This window comes from Arvicanthis niloticus, chromosome 16 (assembly GCF_011762505.2).
Source record: "Arvicanthis niloticus isolate mArvNil1 chromosome 16, mArvNil1.pat.X, whole genome shotgun sequence".
Classification (NCBI taxonomy): domain Eukaryota; kingdom Metazoa; phylum Chordata; class Mammalia; order Rodentia; family Muridae; genus Arvicanthis; species Arvicanthis niloticus.
Genome location: NC_047673.1, coordinates 60,038,914 through 60,054,997, shown reverse-complemented (window position 1 = coordinate 60,054,997; position 16,084 = coordinate 60,038,914). Strand labels below are relative to the sequence as shown.

The following is a 16,084-nucleotide window of genomic DNA, read 5'->3' as shown; positions in this document are numbered from 1 at the left end:
ACGCGGGTGTCAGGCCGGCCGCAGCGCGGGGCCGGCGGCGAGCGCCAGGGTGAGGCCGAGGCTCGGGCCCAGGCGCAGGCCCAGGCCGGCCGCGCGCGCGCGCTCGTCGGGGAGAAGATCCGGGGAAGGCCGCGGGCCGCACTCTCCACTCAGCTCAGTCGTCCGGACCTCTGCGATTGCGGCCGGGCGCGCGCGGCGTGTGGGACTCCGGGTCTCCGGCGCGCGCTCCCGCCGCCCCTCCCCCCTCGCCGCGCAACTTGCGGCCAAAGTTTCCCCCCGGGCTCGGGGGCGCCCGCGCGCGCTCGAATGGTGAGCCACTAAGTTGGCCTGGGCGGCGGGGCCGGGCCATGGCCCCCGCAACGCCACCGGGTCCCCAGGACTCCGGACCACGGGACCTGGGCGCCCCAGACTCACGCCTCTAGCGCGCCCCCGTCGGCCGCGGGCACGCGTGGGAAAGTTGGCCTGGAACCGGCCCGACCAGTTCCTGCCTGGCGCGCGGACCGGCCGCAGGAAGTTGCCGCAAAACTTTTTTCGGGGGGGGGTGCGATCGGAGCCCCCCGAGCGCGCGGGCTGCATGCGCCCGGGGTAGCCGGGATCCCCTCGGGTCGCCAGGCGTGCCCAGAGGGGACGGACTCGTCCCGGGGCGCCCCGGCCCTGCTGTCCCCGGGGCTATGGCCATGGTGACCGGTGGCTGGGGCGGCCCCGGAGGCGACACGAACGGCGTGGACAAGGCTGGTGGGAGCTACCCACGCGCGACCGAGGACGACTCGGCGTCGCCTCCCGGGGCGACCAGCGACGCGGAGCCGGGAGACGAGGAGCGTCCGGGGCTGCAGGTGGACTGCGTGGTGTGCGGGGACAAGTCCAGCGGCAAGCACTACGGCGTGTTCACCTGCGAGGGCTGCAAGAGTTTCTTCAAGCGCAGCATCCGCCGCAATCTCAGCTACACCTGCCGGTGAGCCCCACGCGCGGCCACCGGGCCGGCCCGGACCTGCTCGGTCACCTTGGGCCTGACGCTGACCTTCCCCGCACCCGCATTCCCGCCCCAGACCACGGGCTTGGCCCCAGTCGAGATCCGATGTATAGTTGGTGATATATGCGTGCGAGTGGCCCCCCCTCGCAGGTGGGCTTTGGTCTTGTCCTCCTGCTCTGGAGAGAGCTGGTTCTGCCAGGTGGGGAGGGCTCCGGGGTGCTGTCAGGAGTGGGAACCCTCTTTCCAGCCCCCAGTGCCCCCTATCGTAGAAGCCCGTCGTGCGTGGTGCCTCTCAGGAATCAGACGTACAAGTCGCACCGCGGGGCTGGCGGCGTCCAGGGGCCATTGTCTGCGGCCGCGCGGATCGATCCGGCGCGCCCTTGGGTCAAATATCACTTCCAAAGTCGCCCTGGCATGGGCAGCTGGAGGAACTCCCGGGTGGGTGGCTCGGGGTGGCTGCCTTCGCCTGAAGCAGGGGGTGCATGCACGAGAGTCTATTCCTGTCCATTAGAGGGGTACCCCTTAGGCTCTGGGCCACCGGAAGCCGCCGCCGGAGGGCCAGCAAGGCCACCGGAATTGACCGCACCCCCCCACTCCCTGGTTGGTTCAGCCTTGGGGTTCCAGGACGAGTCCTTAAACTTCGGGGCGACTCTAGGAGTGAAGGACCCGTGGGAGATGCTGTCTGGTGGGTACCCCTCTGCAGGGTCGTGCAGGGCGTGGTTTTGCTTATTGGCTGCCTCCAGGGACATAAAGCCCCTTGAAAAAGAGGTTGGCTGTCCAGGCCAGGGGTTGTAGAGCACTTTCTGTCTAAGAATAAAGACTCTGCATCTCCCAGGAGCCTGCAGGGCCTCAAAAAAACAGGGCAGGCAGCCCCGTTTCCCAGGTATCCAGAGCCCCAGAGAAGTTGTAGGGTCATGGAAAGGGTTCTGGCCCAGTGGACTTAGCAGGTGGAGCTGTGGGGGCTGGGTGTGGAGTTGAGCTCCCTCCCAGAGGTAGATGCTAATGACAGGTCAGGTGGGGGCTGCCACCATGTTAGAGTTTGGACTTGATGGGGACCTGCCTTGCTCCCCTCCTCCAGCTGTAACTGGGCCACCAGACTTTGGCCTCATTCTTGCGTCTGGAATGAGTTGCTGGGTCTTTGGGGAGAGTGAAGAGGACTGGGGCAGACTCAGGATCCCACCTGCTCTCTGCGTTCCTCAGGACCTATGCTATGGGACCTGGTGTATGTAGTTGGTCTCCCTCTCTGAACCTAAGTGGACCAGTAGCTATCTGGGGGTAGGAGGGCTTCAGGAAGTAGCCTTAAAGCTCTCGGGGTAGGGCAGGCAGAGGAAACCCCCCCCATGATGCTTAGTGGGTTGTGTTGTCAGGCGAGCCCACCCAGCCCCAGCAGAGGCATGTGGGCGCCAAGTGCTGGGTTGAGGGCAGCAGGGAGCTGTGGGCAGTGTGTGAGTATGCTCACATTGGATTGGGAAGCTGGCCACTGTGTGTTACTCAGAAGGCTGAGGGCAGCCCAGACAGCAGAGAGGGGGACAGTGCCCATCCTCATCCCCAAACACAGAAACGGGACAGTCATCGTAATAAGCATAGCATAATGGGCAAAGCAATATACACTTTAGGTGAGATAGCCAGAAGAACTTGCAGGTTTTTGGGTTTTAATCTGTCCCAGCCACACAGTGGAGATAGCAAAGCCCTCCCTGAGCAGAGCCTACCCGCCTAGGGCCTGGCCAGTTCTGCCTGGCCGCCCTGATCCCCCAGTCGCCACTTGGCTGCTGGCTTTCTTCTGGCTTAGCCTGAGTTCTCTCTGTCCTAGTTGGGCCCCTTCCTGGAGGCTCTCATAACCCTGCCCAGAGCACCCCAGCTGGGGCTGGAGCTGTCCTGGACCCCCCAGGACCTCTCAGCTCAGTGGCTCCTTTATGGGGCAGCAGCCAGAGGGTGGCACAGGGACAGGTTGTGCGGAGAGGCCAGCTCCTAGGTCTTGATTTCTGCCCCTCATTTCTACTTCATGTCTGGGTGCCTTTTGGTGCCCTTAGCTTGGGCACTCCTTGAGGGCTGTCCAGAGGAAGAGGCCTGGCTTACAGAGAGACAGTGGGTGTCGGGCCAGTCTTCTCAGAGGAGAAAAGCTCTGTCTGTCCCTTCTCACCATAGGCTGTAAGATTGAGCCAGCACAGTACTGAGACTGTACTCACGGCTGGCACTTGGCCTGATGGTGACCAAGTACAGTTGAACCGGGTTCTGTTTCCATCCTTTTGTGTTTCAAACCTGTTCCATTGTATCCTCGGCCAGAAAATGCCTTTCCATCTGCTCCCTTGGGAACTTCTGTGCATCCTTCAAAACCCATTCTAAAGGGCTCCCCTTGAGTGCTGTGCTTCAACACCTGTTATGACCAGATTGCCCTTCCAAGTTGGGGAACAGTCCTCACAGTGTGTTTTGGGGGCTACCATTGCAGGCCAGGGAGCCCCCACTGGTGTTTCTCAAGGGTTTGCAGGCATATCACTGGGAACCCTGGCCTGTGTCTCCAGGTCCAACCGTGACTGTCAGATTGATCAGCACCACCGAAACCAGTGTCAGTACTGTCGCCTCAAGAAGTGCTTCCGGGTGGGCATGCGCAAGGAGGGTGAGTAGCCATGGGGATGTGGCCATAGCCAGGCCCTTGTTGGGGAGGCACCTAGGATACCAGATGCCTGGTAGTGGGTTGTAGCCACTCTTCTTTCCCCAGGCCCTGCCTGACCTCTGACCTCAAAGGGCAGCTCCTTGCCCTTTCTCTGTGACTCCTCCTCCCTTTCTGAGCTGGGAGTATTATTTTTACTTTTAAAATTTGTTTACTCTTTGCTCTGTGTGTTTGCTGAAGGCAGGATTCAGCCAGTTTACAGCCAAAGGGAGACTCAGTTGCCTGTCCCTGCCCATGCGACCTGGGTGGACAGACACACTGCACAGCTGGGCCTCAGATCCTGTTAGGTGCCCTCACTCAGAGCCCGAGGGTTGGGTGCTGCGCTGGTGCAGAAGGGAGTTGCTTGTGCTTCCCAGTTCAGCCTGGGGTGTGGGCCAGGCTGGGACATCATGTAACAGACTTCTGAGAGCCTGGCAGTCGGGCAGAGTAGTGCAGGCTTGTCATCCTAGCATCTATGAGGCTGAGGCAGGAGGATTTCCAGTTTGAAGTCAGCTTGGGCTACATAGCAAAACGAGGTTAGAAAAAACCACATGCATATGGGCACATACAAAACAAATAAGCATCAACCTTATTTGATGACTCTTTGGTCCCTTTAAGTTTGAAGGTGACTCCTGCTCTGTCCTTGCCCAGATTGAATTTTTGTCTAGACTTGTCTGTCTGATAGGAAGTTCTGATAGGTCTCTAGTCAGAGCCTGTGATCTCTTGGGCTCTTGCTTCTAGTGCCATCCTGCCTCAGGGCCTTTGCATAGCTGTTCCTCCTTCCAGACGTGGCCTTGTACCCCCTCCCCCCCTGACTATTAGTTCTCAGGGTCTCCTGCTTACTCTACGTCCAGTCAGTGTTGCTCTGAAACTGACACCATTCCTGTGCCCATCTCCCGGACCTGTGCACAGCCTGGTACTCAGCAGGATTCAACCAGTCCACCCAGCCCTTCACACCTGACAGGGATATTGAAAGCAAAGTCACTTAGATCATCAGGTAGCTTAGTGGTCATCTTCCTTTGACACAGGAGGAAACAGGCAGAGACCACATGCGTGAGGAGTGTGTTGAACTGTGAATTCCAGCAGTCTAGACTGGATGGGAGAGGGGAGGACAAGATTTGGAGATGTGGAACATTCTGGGCAAAGGCCCTGGAGCAGGGCGAGGGAGCAATAGTGAGGGTGGGGTTCCCATCCTGTGAGCAGAGAGGACCTTGGGAGCATTTGGAGCCCAGTCCGGCTCCAGCTGACATGTGGTTCGCAGCTTCTCTTTTGTTTGGCCTGGGTGCCTCCTGTGTCCCCTGCATCCCTGGCTCTTGCTCTTCCTGGGCTGACCTGGAGTTCACCCACCAGTGAGACAGGTGCCGGCTCATTAAAGCATGCTCATTAGATGCCTCCTGGCTCCCTGCCCAGGCTGCCTTCCCCATGCTAAAATGCCTTGGGGAGCCAACCTGTGCTCCTTGGTGCCTCAGTGCCTCAGTTTACTTTCACTCCGTTTGTGACCGAGGACTCAGATAAACATTGGATTTTTTTTTTTCCAGTTATTTTTTGAAACAGTTGTAGCCCATTCTGGCCTCAAACTTAGTTTGTGCTGAGGTTGGCCTTGAGCTCCTGACCTTCCTGCCTCCACGCCCCAGGGCTGGGATGGCAGGTATGTACCAGCATAGGCAAAGCTAATAATGGCAGCCCCTGCTCTTGGGGACCACTACCATGCCGCATTAGCGATGTGGTCCCCCTCGGGAGAATTACAAGTAGCGGGAGAGGCCAGAGACAGAACCCGGGTTCTTGGTGATTGACAGATGTTGCCTCCACGTTGCAAAAGGAGGTGCAGCTGGTGGGGATGCTGGGGGTGGCCCTCTCACGCTGCCGCCTGACGCGCCCCGTCTCCCTCTGCAGCCGTGCAGCGCGGCCGCATCCCACACGCGCTTCCGGGCCCCGCGGCCTGCAGCCCCCCGGGCGCGACGGGCGTCGAGCCGTTCACGGGTCCGCCGGTGTCCGAGCTGATCGCGCAGCTGCTGCGCGCCGAGCCCTACCCCGCAGCCGGACGCTTCGGCGGCGGCGCCGCCGTGCTGGGCATCGACAACGTGTGCGAGCTGGCGGCGCGCCTGCTGTTCAGCACGGTCGAGTGGGCCCGCCACGCGCCCTTCTTCCCCGAGCTGCCGGCCGCCGACCAGGTGGCGCTGCTGCGACTCAGCTGGAGTGAGCTCTTCGTGCTGAACGCGGCGCAGGCGGCTCTGCCGCTGCATACGGCGCCGCTGCTAGCCGCCGCCGGGCTGCACGCCGCGCCCATGGCTGCCGAGCGCGCCGTGGCCTTCATGGACCAGGTGCGTGCCTTCCAGGAGCAGGTGGACAAGCTGGGCCGCCTGCAGGTGGATGCTGCGGAGTATGGCTGCCTCAAGGCCATCGCGCTCTTCACGCCTGGTGAGCCGCCCCACCCCACCACAGCCCCTCCTATACACGGGCCACGCCCATTCCCAGGGACAAACCACGCCTCCAAGCAGACCCTGCTCTGCCACATACCAGGCTCCCAACTGGACCTAAGGCCACACCCTCAGACTGACCACGCCCCCATCTCAGCCTCAGGCAACCCTCTCTAGCCAACCTGGGACACCCTCCAGCCAGACTGAGAGGACACTGCCTCAGGCCACACCCTTTTGACACAGGTGATGCTGCACTCTGGCTAAACACAACCCCCAGACCCCTACTCATACACTGCCATAGGCCTCACCCCAGGTTCCTGACACTGCTCTGGGTCATGGACCAGGCTGCTTGAGACCATACTCTGCATCCTACTCCTGATGTCCAATCATGCCCTCAAACTGATCCAGACAGTATCCTACTGGACCTTGAAACACTTTGGAAGATACAAATCAGGCAGACTCCAGGCCATGCTAGTACTACTCTACCCAGGCCCACATTCATGGGGCAGGCCTCTGAGCTCCTGCCTCTGTTCTGGGGCCACTCTCTCTGATGACATGCCTTTGCTGCGGTAGGGGAAGACAGTGTAACATCTTAGTGACCCGGAGGTGTGAGCTGAGGAAAGAGACCAGCGAGTTCTCGGACTGTATGGAGTACAGATCCAGACCTTATCTAATCCCCTCCTGAGAGAACAAAAGGGATATCTGGGCACTGCTATGGAGGGAGGCCTTCCGGTGGGCGTGGCTGAGAGAGATCCTGGCCTGGAGGCTACTCCCACAAAGTGGTGTAGAGTAGTAATGCCCCTCCTTTAACCCTGTGTGGAGCAGCAGTTCCCGAGCCTGTTCCTTCAGTTCTACACGGCTAGTCTGTGGTGGACACTGACATACTCCCATGTGTGCCCTGGGATTGTAGCTCTGTTCATGCCTGCCTCTGGTGGCCTCCTTATCCTCTCTCTCCCCTGTATGCCTCTCGCCCTGCTTCCCCAACCGTGACTGCCCTGTTGTCCCTGCTTCCTGCAGATGCCTGTGGCCTTTCTGACCCAGCCCATGTGGAGAGCCTGCAGGAGAAGGCACAGGTGGCCCTCACCGAGTACGTGCGCGCCCAGTACCCATCACAGCCCCAGCGCTTTGGGCGCCTGCTGCTGCGGCTGCCAGCCCTTCGCGCTGTGCCCGCATCTCTCATCTCCCAGCTCTTCTTCATGCGCCTGGTGGGCAAGACGCCCATCGAGACACTGATCCGGGACATGCTTCTGTCAGGGAGCACCTTTAACTGGCCCTATGGCTCGGGCTAGTGATGGTCATCTTCCAGGACACACATGGAAGCTGGGGCCTTGTAGGGACCCTGGGGATCAGGGCCCCAGCTTCTCTTCTGAGACTGATTTCTTTTTTTAAATTTAAAGACTGTGAAATGTTTGGTTTGTTTTATTTTTTAAATAATCATGAAACCAAAAAGATTCAGATCTCCCAGGTCCCAGTCTTGTCCCAGCAACTCTTCATCAGGGCGGGGCTGAGGGTCTGGAGCCAGCATGCTGGTGCCTCTGGTGCCATGGGTATCTGGAAGGGCCACTGCAGCTGGGCAGGGGTACTATGGGCCAGGAGGGTCCCCTGGATACATGGTCCATGGAGGGCACCATGGGATTATGAAATCATGGCCAATAATAAAGATATTCCCTTACTTGGTCGGCCTTTGCTTTCTTCTGCAGTGCTGGGGAAGTAACCCCAGGGTCTAACCTGTGCTCTGTAGGCCCCAGTGCGGTGGGGGTCTTGCCTCACTGCTGTGGAGGAATAAGAGGCCCTGGTAAAGGCTTTCCCAAAACAGCTTTCCAACTGCTGGATCAAGCCACACCTGAAAGTCTGGTATTTTCATGTTCATGAGACCAGCCTACCTTTTTATGTTGGGGTCAGTTTGAATTCAGTTTCTTCCCCCAAGTAACACAAATCCTTGTTTCTTAAGTTGCCATGAGGAAGGTGAGGGACAGACTGAGATGTGACTTTAACCATGTTGATGGGTGGTGATGAAAGGAACTGTGGGGTTCTCCAGCAGTGGTGGCACACACCCTTGATCCCAGCACATGGGAGGCAGAGACAGACCAGTTCAAGGCCAGCCTGGTCTACAGAGTGAATTTAAGGACAGTGCTACACAGAGAAACCCAGCCTTGGAAAAAGAAAAAGACCAGGGAGTTAGGGGCCCAACTTTAGGGTGGGACTGAGTGAGACCCAAGCCTAGCATGCCTGAGGCCTGCGTTAAGCCCGAGCTGATCTGCTTTTCCTACAAACCCTACACATATGGCCTCTCTATTGGGAGGCATCTTCCTCTTTTTTTTTTTTTTTTTGATTTCGAGACAGGGTTTCTCTGTGTAGCCCTGGCTGTCCTGGAACTCACTCTGTAGACCAGGCTGGCCTCGAACTCAGAAATCTGCCTGCCTCTGCCTCCCCAGTGCTGGGATTAAAGGCGTGTGTCACCACTGCCCGGCTGGAAGACATCTTCCTAAGAGACTGCTGGCCTGCAAGTGGCCTGGGTCTTGTCATCCTCAGTAGGTCAGGGGTTAGAGTCTCATCAGACAACACACAGCCTATGCAGCAGTGACCCTAGGCCGGGTAAACTGAGGACCTATGCAGAGTAGACAGGACCAGGGTGTTCTGAGGGTGAGTCCCTGAACACAGGCCCCAAGCATTGCCCAGCCCTTACCGCTGGTGTGCCCCATCACAACACTTACACCAGGCTGCCCCCAACATGCCTTCTGCCTATGACCCCCTGGAATCAAAACAGTCGTTGCCCCCACAAGAGATCTTGGATAAGTCTCTGAACCTCATTTCCCCTCTGTAAAATGGAGGGATGCTTTTAGGCAGTTACACACAGTAGGTGTCTAATCCATGTTTATTCTCTGGGATTCTCAACAGGGACTTGCTTCCCCTGGAAGAACTGGTGTGGTTCCCCATGGGAGGAGGAGCTGGCCACCATCTCCCCAGGACACTCAGAAGTAAACGGAGTCCTCGCTGTCGCTGTCCCTTTGGTCATCAAATTTTCGGATCTGGGCCTTGAGGTGCCTCAGTTTACCCTTCAAGTAGTTACAGCGAGCCTGCTTATCCAGGAAGACAGGATCCTAGGGGACAAGAGTTGAGGAAGTCCTCCTGACACTCTAGCCAGAGGCCCTCAACTGTTCAGCTCTTTCCATTAACAACCTCAGCTTTGATTACACGGTCCCAGGCTCAGGACAGCAACACACACACACACACACACACACACACACACACACACAAATCTGTGGACCCAGGAGTCTCCTCACCGCCTGCTTCTTCTCAAACTCTCTCCTGACATGAGCTGCCATGCGGACCTCCTTCTAAAAGGGCAAGGTGGGGAAGAGGCTCAGAAGGGCCACCATGGCTGTGACAGCATGCCACCCAATAGACTCAGCACAGCCGCAGGGAGCTGGGGCTCAGGAGGTCTTGGGCTGACCTGGCTTTGCGGCGGGGGCAGTGACAGCAGCAGGGCCTCCAGTTGCTGGAGCTTAGCCTGTGTGGCCCCCACCTCCCGCTGGAGCTCCGAGAACTCTCCGTACTGGTCCTGGAACACTGCGGCATAGCGGCTCCGGTCCCTTCTGCTGGTCACTGGTGGGTACTTACTACCAGGTTGAAAGGGGACAGTCGGTGTGTGAGTAGAGGGAAATCTGTCTTTCCACTCCACCACGCCAATTGGCTTTTCTTTGCTGGTGTTGGGACCCCCAAATCAAAATGCCTTCTACCACCAATCCAATTTCCTAATTTCATGAACTTATTCGCCCATCAAACCCCCAGCCTTGCTGTTTCTGTTTCAGCCCCTTTCTGTTTCCCAGGCATTAAGAAGCACTGAGGGAACGTGGGCATGATGAATTCAGAAGGCTGAGGCAGGAGGATTATTACTTTCTATAGAGGCTATCTTGCACTACACGACCAGATCCGGTCTTACAAGAATAAGCCACGAGGGGGCACTCACAGCTCGTAGTCAGGCACTGGTTTGGGGCGGTGTCCCAGATCCTTGGGACGCTTCTCTGGGTGCAGTGGGGCCGGGGGGCGCAGCTCATCCGCAAACACGATCTTCCGGGCCCTCGTGCAGAGCTCTCCGGGGCCGGGCTGGCACTTTGGCCGTCCGGCGCGGGGCTGCGGACGCTGTCGGGCAGGCATGCGTGGGGCCACAGTGCTCTGGCGCCCCCCGGCGGCAGGGCGCAAATTGCAAGTGGCATCCGGGCCTGAGCGCCTGGACCGGGATCCGCAGGCTCGAGGACCGCGCGGGCCGCGCCTGGAGGCGGGGCCTGCGGGTATTTGCATACGCGAGCGCGGTTGGCTGGCCGCGCAACCCAGACTCCGCCCCTTAGTGCGGACCCCGGAAAGGGGCGCTGAAGAGGCGCTGTGGCGTCAACGTGCCGTCATGCTCGAGGGTGGCAGGCGGTGCAGCGCAGGCCCCGCCCCGTCCTTGAAGCCGGAAAAGCGCAAAGCAGCGAACGGCGACCCCGGGCCGAGTCGAAAAGACCCCTCCGCCTCCTGCCTCGCGCGGTTACAGCCCGCGGAGCTCCCAGCCCACGACCGCCCGTGGTTATCCGACGGTCCCGCCCGGTGTCACCTGTCCCGCCCGGAGCACGCCTGGCCCTGCTGCCGAGAACGCAGCTCTGCAGGAAGTGCGGGTGCAACCGCTGGCGCGGGGCCGCTAGGGCGGGGCTCTGCGGGCAGGCGGGCGGAGCCTGGGGCGAGTGCTCCTCGCTGGGTTGGAACCAGCCCTTCACTGTGCTGTTTGGCTTCTTCATTTCCCCCCAGTCTGTTGGGAAAACCAGCTAGGTTTTTTGTTGTTGTTTTTTTACCAACTTGGTTTTTTTCTTTAGCAATTGTATTAAAAAATTCTTCATGACTTTGTGCTTATGCAGAGACCAATAGAGGTAGCTGGGTATTGTCCACCCCTACATTTGACAGTTTTCTCTAAACCCGATGGTCCCCATTTTGGCTCCTCTGGCTGGCCAGCGGGCTCCAGGTAGATCTGCCTGTATCGCCTAGCACTGGGATGATAGGCTCCTGCTCCCCACTTCTGCCATTTTAGAAGTGTCCTGGGGATTGGAACCTAGATCTGCATTCTTAGCTCACACTTATACACTGAGTCATCTCCCTAAGCCCTAAGAAGTGACGACGTTTGTTATGTTAACTACGTGTGTGCATGTGTCAGACTCCCTGGGGTTACGGTTGGTTACAGTAAATAAATTTATTAGATACAGGTTTTGATTGGCTTTTTTGTCCCTTATTCTGTTTTGCTCACGTTCTGGGGTGGAACTCAGGCTGTCAGGCTTTGTGACCAACTGAGCCACCTGACAAGCCTTTCTTCTGCAATTTTTGGAAGATGCAGTCAGGGTCCCACTACGTCGCTCTGTCTGGCCTATAATTTTCTATGTCTACTAGGCTGGCCCTGAACACACAGAGATTGCCTGAGTCTGCTTCCCCAGGGAGGGGGAACTTCGTGGCCACTGCAAAAGACCTCCACTGCTTTCTCAGGCAGGTTTTAACTTTTCTTCCTGTTTTTGAGATTTGGTTTTGCTGTGTATTGCAGGCTGCCCTAGGCCTTTGGAGCAGAGTGCCCAGGTGAGGGGTTGTAGGCTGACTTCAGGATAGAGGTGTCCTGGCTGGCACCGCCCTGCAGCCCAAGCCCAGGCCTACCACACGCGCGCGCGCGAGACACACACACACACACACACACACACACACACGTACGCACACCCGCTGGCACTTCAGCACGTGGGTTGGTGTGCAGGGTTCTTGCTTTATTTCAGCCTGGGCATGACGCGGATAAACAGGACCATGCTGATGAACACGAAGCACACGACGATGAGCATGGCCCACAGCAGCCAGTTCACCGACTTCTGTGCATGCTGCTCTAGCCGCTCCGACTCCAGCTTCAGCTTTTCCAGGTTCTGGTCTGCCATCTTAAGTGAATGTGACAGGGTCTGTGGGAGCAGAAGGGACTGTGTCAACAGGACTGAGACCCAAGTGTGCCTTCTCCTGCATAGCCTATGCTTCTGGCTCATGTTGTGCCCTCTGCCAAGTACACTCAGCCATCCCCTGCCCCTGGGCTTTACCGAACTCCTGCTCAACCAGCAAAACACCAGCCACAATGCCCCTTTCTTGCAGAGCTTTCTCAGTGCCCTGAGGCAGACAGAGGCTGCAGTGTTACCACACCTGGTTGTCCTTCTTGATGACACTCTGGGCAGCCAGTGTGTTCGTCTTGAGGCTGCGGGCCAGGCCTAGCATCTCCTCAGCCAGCTTTTCCTGGAGGCCCTGGTGCCTCTGGAGGACGAGGTCTAGCTCGGATGCCGATTGCTTCTCATCTGCAGGTCTGGGCCCCTTCACACTGCTGGCCCCATATTTGTGGGTCCCCAGTAGTGACAGGTAGATACAGATATCCATGTGCCCCCTTCCCAAGGATCCCAGGGCCCATGGCACCCCCCCCCCAAGTTCTACTAGGGACTCAGTTCCCCCTGCTCTTACACTCCCGGGAACAGCAGCCCCAGAAAGGACTTCCAGCAGGCAGCTGGTCCTTATAGCAGCTCTGGGGCCCCAGCTTCAGCCGCTCACTTCCCTGCCCTGTCACACTGTGGCTAAAATACTCACGCTCGCTTCCTCATGTCCACCTCACGCTCTGGAAGCAAAAGAGGCCAAGAACAAAGAAGATAGCTTTCTTGTTTCCAGATTCCTGACCTTGGCCTATGCTAAGCAGACTGCTGTCCTGCCTTCATAGGCAGGACACTCTCTCCACCCACTCTGCAGAACACCTCCTATCCCTGGTCCCAGATCCCTCTCAGTGGCCCAGCACTGTGCTTGGGACCACCCTCTCTTTCTCAGCCTCTCTTCAGGCATAACTCAAAGATAACCCTGGGGGACCTCTTCCTGGACTGGGAAAGATCAAGGGAGCTAGGCAGGCATGAGGGAGGGCTGTGAGGTGGCAGAACAGTCATGTTCAGGATGTCTCACCTCCAGATGATTCCTGTGGGGAGGAAGAGGAATGAGACCATGCACTGTGATGTCTTCCCTAAATCTCTCTCCGTCTACTTTGGGTTGACTCATGTGAAGCTGTGGGGCCAACTCCAGGGTTTAACTAGACATGGTCCATTCTTTTTTGCTTTGCTTTCTGTTTTTGTTTGTTTGTTTGTTTGTTTTTAGAGACAGGGTTTCTCTGTATAGCACTGGCTGTCCTGGAACTCACTCTGTAGACCAGGCTGGCCTCGAACTCAGAGATCCGCCTGCCTCTGCCTCCCAAGTGCTGGGATTAAAGGCGTGCGCCACCACTGCCCGGCTGGTTTTTTTTTTTTTTTTTTTTTTTTTTTTTTTTTTGTGGTTGTTGTTTTTTTTTTTTTTTTTAGACAGAGTTTCTCTGTGTAGCCCTGATTACTGGAACTCATTCTGTAGGGTAGGCTGGCTTTGAACTCACAAAGATCTGCCTGCCTCTGCCTCCTGAGTGCTGGAGTTAAAGACATGCACTACCACCACCCAGCCAAATTCGTCTTCTTGAGCACAGGCCTTCCTGGGGAAAGCCTTGTCTATGGCCCTCTAGGATTTGTGATACTATTCCAATCTTTCCCTCTGAAGACTGTACTCTTTTTCGCTATCCAGAGGTTGGTCCCAGGGACGAGGGAGGGAATCGTACCATGCCCAACAGCTCATTCCGCATCTCACTGGTGTAACGTGCCCTAGACTGCAAATGTACAGTCTTGGTGGCAGGCACCCGCTCCTTGGCTGTGGTGGGCACGCGGCCAGGAGCCAGGAACTGGTTAGCTAGAGCCTTTTCAGAGGAGGAGGTCTGAGGAGACATGGGAAGGGGATGATGAGTTACTGGGGGGCCGTGTCCTGGTCCTAGGTGCTGTGGGGAAATGAGTGATGCCCGTCTGAGGGGTGGGAGGACAGGCTCACCAACTTCTCAGCCTGCAGCATGCCCTTCAGAAAGTCCACTTTGCGGGAGTACTCGCTGATCACTTCCGAGGCTGGTTTACTGAAAGGCAGCAGGAGAAAGTCAACCTGCTGCTGTGGCAGCCTGGGAGGGGGCGTCTCGGTGCCCCCACACTCACCTTGCTTGGACTTTCAGGGCCTGCAGCATGTCTTCCAGGGCACCCACATACTGGGAGGGAAGGTACGGTGTCAAGCAGTCCAGTGCCCCAAGGCAGGAGCAGGGTGGGGAGAGGGGTGGGACTGGAAGAGGAGGAATCAGAGAGGGGAGGGGCACAGGCGAAGACGTAGAATTGGGAGGGCGTGGCCTATGCGTGACTCCGTAGGGAAACCTGGACGTCAGGGGGCTACGCACGAGGGGCGTGTCGCCCCGACCAGAGGGGGCGGGGACAGTGGCTTCTGAGTCGGATCACTGGCCTCTAGGGCTCCAGGCCTCCGCGGCGGCATGGCGTGGGGTTCCCTCACCTTCTCTAGACGCCACTCGTCCGGTTCTCGTTTTTCTGCCGCCATCGACTCACAGCGACAAAGCAGCCGCACCAGGTTCAACTCCAGCCGCGACGTCGCCAGCGGGCGATGACAGGCGCCTTCCGCCTGCGCCATCTTAGAAAAGGGCGGAAGTGCCCGCGTGGGGTCCTTCCCCTCCGAGGTCCGTCCTGCCACGCTTGGGGCGGAAGTAAGAGTTTTATTTCAAGCCGCAGTTTATTCAAAGAAAAATCGTTTTCGTCCCTGGAAAGCCTCTTTTTAAAATTATGGTCTTGATGTGTGGCCTTTTTTCATTTTTTGAAGCAGAGTCTCTGTAGCCAATCCAGGCCCTGAACAGCTTATCATGTCCGGCAAGAACTAGTTGTCAGGATCGGAAAAGCCATTCCTTATTTTCTCTCGTGGGTCCGCTTGTTCACCTCACTTCTCTGTGCTCAGCACGCATGTTCTCTGCCCCTGGGGCCAGAGCCCTGACCTGGGGCCTCCCCGCATCCTGCTTGATGACGTGCCTGTCGGGTGTTTCCATCTGGCAGACCTGCTAGTTTCCAGCTCTGTCTGCATCCCGAGCTCTGACCTGGCTGTTTCCACTCTTCTGCAATAAATCATGGTCCATGGCCCCCTTCTTCCCTGTCTACCAGCAACTCTACTTCATCTTAGGTTAAATGTAGTCTACTACATGATTGAGGCCCCGGAGGATGGAGAATATTGTACCTCCTGAAGCCAGGATTCCCTGGAGCCGGATTTACCGTGGCCGTGGTCTTGAGCCAATAATTAGGTCCTTTGCAAGAGCAGCTTGTGCTTTCAACCAGTGGGCATCTCTTTTACTGTCATGTGACTTCTAAGCATTAGAAGCGCAAGACAAGTCTCAATCCTGAGCACAGTTTTACAAAAGATGTTAACCGCCTGTAACTCCGGAGATCTGATACCTCTGACTTCTTCACATGCTTTTATACGCACACACCAACACATAGTTAAACATATATATTTTAACCTGGGCAGGGTGGTGGTGTGGCTTTAATCCTAGCACTCAGGAGACAGAGGCAGGTGGATCTTTGAGTTCGAAGCCAGCTTGGTCTACTGAGAAAGTTCCAAGACAGCCAGGGCTACACAGAGAAACCCTGTCTCTAAAGACCTATTTAAACCTTAAAGAAACAAAAGTGATCCTGGATCCCGAGCACTGGAGTTAGAGTGACTGTGAGGCCATGCGGTGCTGGTGGTTGAGCCTTGTTGCTTGTGGTTTGAATCAAAATGAGCCCATAATAAGCCATAGGCAGTGGCCTTATTGGGGGAACTAACCATGGGATGGGGTGTGCTCTGAGGTCTCAAAAGCTTAAACTAGGCCTGCTGGCATACAGTCTTTTTCCTGCTGCCTGCTGATTCAGATGTGGAACCCTCAGCTACCTCAGCCTGAGTGCTACCACACTTCCTGTCATGACGATGATGGACTAAACTGTGAACCAACCCCTGTGAACTGTGAACCAGCCCCAAGTAAATAGATGCTTTCCTTTATAAACGTCGCCACGGTTATGGTGTCTCTTCACAGCAGTAGAAACCCTATGTCCTCTGGAAGAACAGTAAGCACTCTTCTGAGTTAGCTTTCACTACACATCCTTGACTGGC

The 16,084-nt window shown here is 57.1% G+C and overlaps 3 protein-coding genes across 8 annotated transcripts; 1 reads left to right on the top strand and 2 right to left on the bottom strand.

Annotated features, from left to right (window-relative positions):
* The first annotated feature begins 27 nt into the window (after window positions 1-27).
* Nr2f6 (nuclear receptor subfamily 2 group F member 6) lies at window positions 28-7,706 on the top strand. Of its 3 annotated transcripts, none has more exons than XM_034520534.2 (4): window positions 28-952; window positions 3,490-3,584; window positions 5,511-6,035; window positions 7,052-7,706. In XM_034520534.2, exons 1-4 carry the CDS (start codon window positions 672-674, stop codon window positions 7,321-7,323), a joined length of 1,173 nt encoding a protein of 390 aa, XP_034376425.1. In that variant the 5' UTR covers window positions 28-671; the 3' UTR covers window positions 7,324-7,706. The 3 variants fall into 3 exon arrangements, with proteins under 3 accessions (XP_034376425.1, XP_076770520.1, XP_076770519.1); XM_076914405.1 differs by lacking the exon at window positions 28-952 and adding an exon at window positions 959-1,120; XM_076914404.1 differs by lacking the exon at window positions 28-952 and adding an exon at window positions 1,378-1,655.
* A 1,185-nt stretch (window positions 7,707-8,891) lies between these two features.
* Ocel1 (occludin/ELL domain containing 1) lies at window positions 8,892-10,698 on the bottom strand. Of its 3 annotated transcripts, XM_034520530.2 has the most exons (4): window positions 10,005-10,697; window positions 9,489-9,654; window positions 9,319-9,372; window positions 8,892-9,135 (listed from the first exon to the last, which is right to left on the bottom strand). In XM_034520530.2, exons 1-4 carry the CDS (start codon window positions 10,334-10,336, stop codon window positions 9,007-9,009), a joined length of 681 nt encoding a protein of 226 aa, XP_034376421.1. In that variant the 5' UTR covers window positions 10,337-10,697; the 3' UTR covers window positions 8,892-9,006. The 3 variants fall into 3 exon arrangements, with proteins under 3 accessions (XP_034376421.1, XP_034376422.1, XP_034376423.1); XM_034520531.2 differs by lacking the exon at window positions 9,319-9,372 and having other exon boundaries at window positions 10,005-10,698; XM_034520532.2 differs by lacking the exon at window positions 9,489-9,654 and having other exon boundaries at window positions 10,005-10,698.
* A 1,089-nt stretch (window positions 10,699-11,787) lies between these two features.
* On the bottom strand, window positions 11,788-15,169 carry Use1 (unconventional SNARE in the ER 1). 2 transcript variants are annotated; one of them, XM_034520528.2, is made up of 8 exons: window positions 14,450-15,169; window positions 14,107-14,156; window positions 13,952-14,030; window positions 13,689-13,841; window positions 13,016-13,028; window positions 12,656-12,683; window positions 12,224-12,398; window positions 11,788-11,991 (listed from the first exon to the last, which is right to left on the bottom strand). In XM_034520528.2, the coding sequence occupies exons 1-8, from the start codon at window positions 14,582-14,584 to the stop codon at window positions 11,809-11,811; spliced, it is 816 nt and encodes a 271-aa protein (XP_034376419.1). In that variant the 5' UTR covers window positions 14,585-15,169; the 3' UTR covers window positions 11,788-11,808. The 2 variants fall into 2 exon arrangements, with proteins under 2 accessions (XP_034376419.1, XP_034376420.1); XM_034520529.2 differs by having other exon boundaries at window positions 12,224-12,395; window positions 14,450-15,167.
* Between the last annotated feature and the right edge of the window lie 915 nt (window positions 15,170-16,084).

Excerpts from the sequence above, each read along its gene's own strand:
- Ocel1 (XM_034520530.2), bottom strand. The coding sequence starts at position 10,336 with ATGCAAATACCCGCAGGCCCCGCCTCCAGGCGCGGCCCGCGCGGTCCT. Across the intron at positions 9,655-10,004 it reads CCAGTGCCTGACTACGAGCT|TAAGTACCCACCAGTGACCA; the intron begins GTGAGTGCCCCC and ends TCAACCTGGTAG. Across the intron at positions 9,373-9,488 it reads TGCCCCCGCCGCAAAGCCAG|AAGGAGGTCCGCATGGCAGC; the intron begins GTCAGCCCAAGA and ends TTGCCCTTTTAG.
- Use1 (XM_034520528.2), bottom strand. The coding sequence starts at position 14,584 with ATGGCGCAGGCGGAAGGCGCCTGTCATCGCCCGCTGGCGACGTCGCGG. Across the intron at positions 14,157-14,449 it reads ACGAGTGGCGTCTAGAGAAG|TATGTGGGTGCCCTGGAAGA; the intron begins GTGAGGGAACCC and ends CTTCCCTCCCAG. Across the intron at positions 12,399-12,655 it reads GTGGACATGAGGAAGCGAGC|CAGTGTGAAGGGGCCCAGAC; the intron begins GTGAGTATTTTA and ends ATATGGGGCCAG.
- Nr2f6 (XM_034520534.2), top strand. The coding sequence starts at position 672 with ATGGCCATGGTGACCGGTGGCTGGGGCGGCCCCGGAGGCGACACGAAC. Across the intron at positions 3,585-5,510 it reads GGTGGGCATGCGCAAGGAGG|CCGTGCAGCGCGGCCGCATC; the intron begins GTGAGTAGCCAT and ends CTCCCTCTGCAG. Across the intron at positions 6,036-7,051 it reads CATCGCGCTCTTCACGCCTG|ATGCCTGTGGCCTTTCTGAC; the intron begins GTGAGCCGCCCC and ends TGCTTCCTGCAG.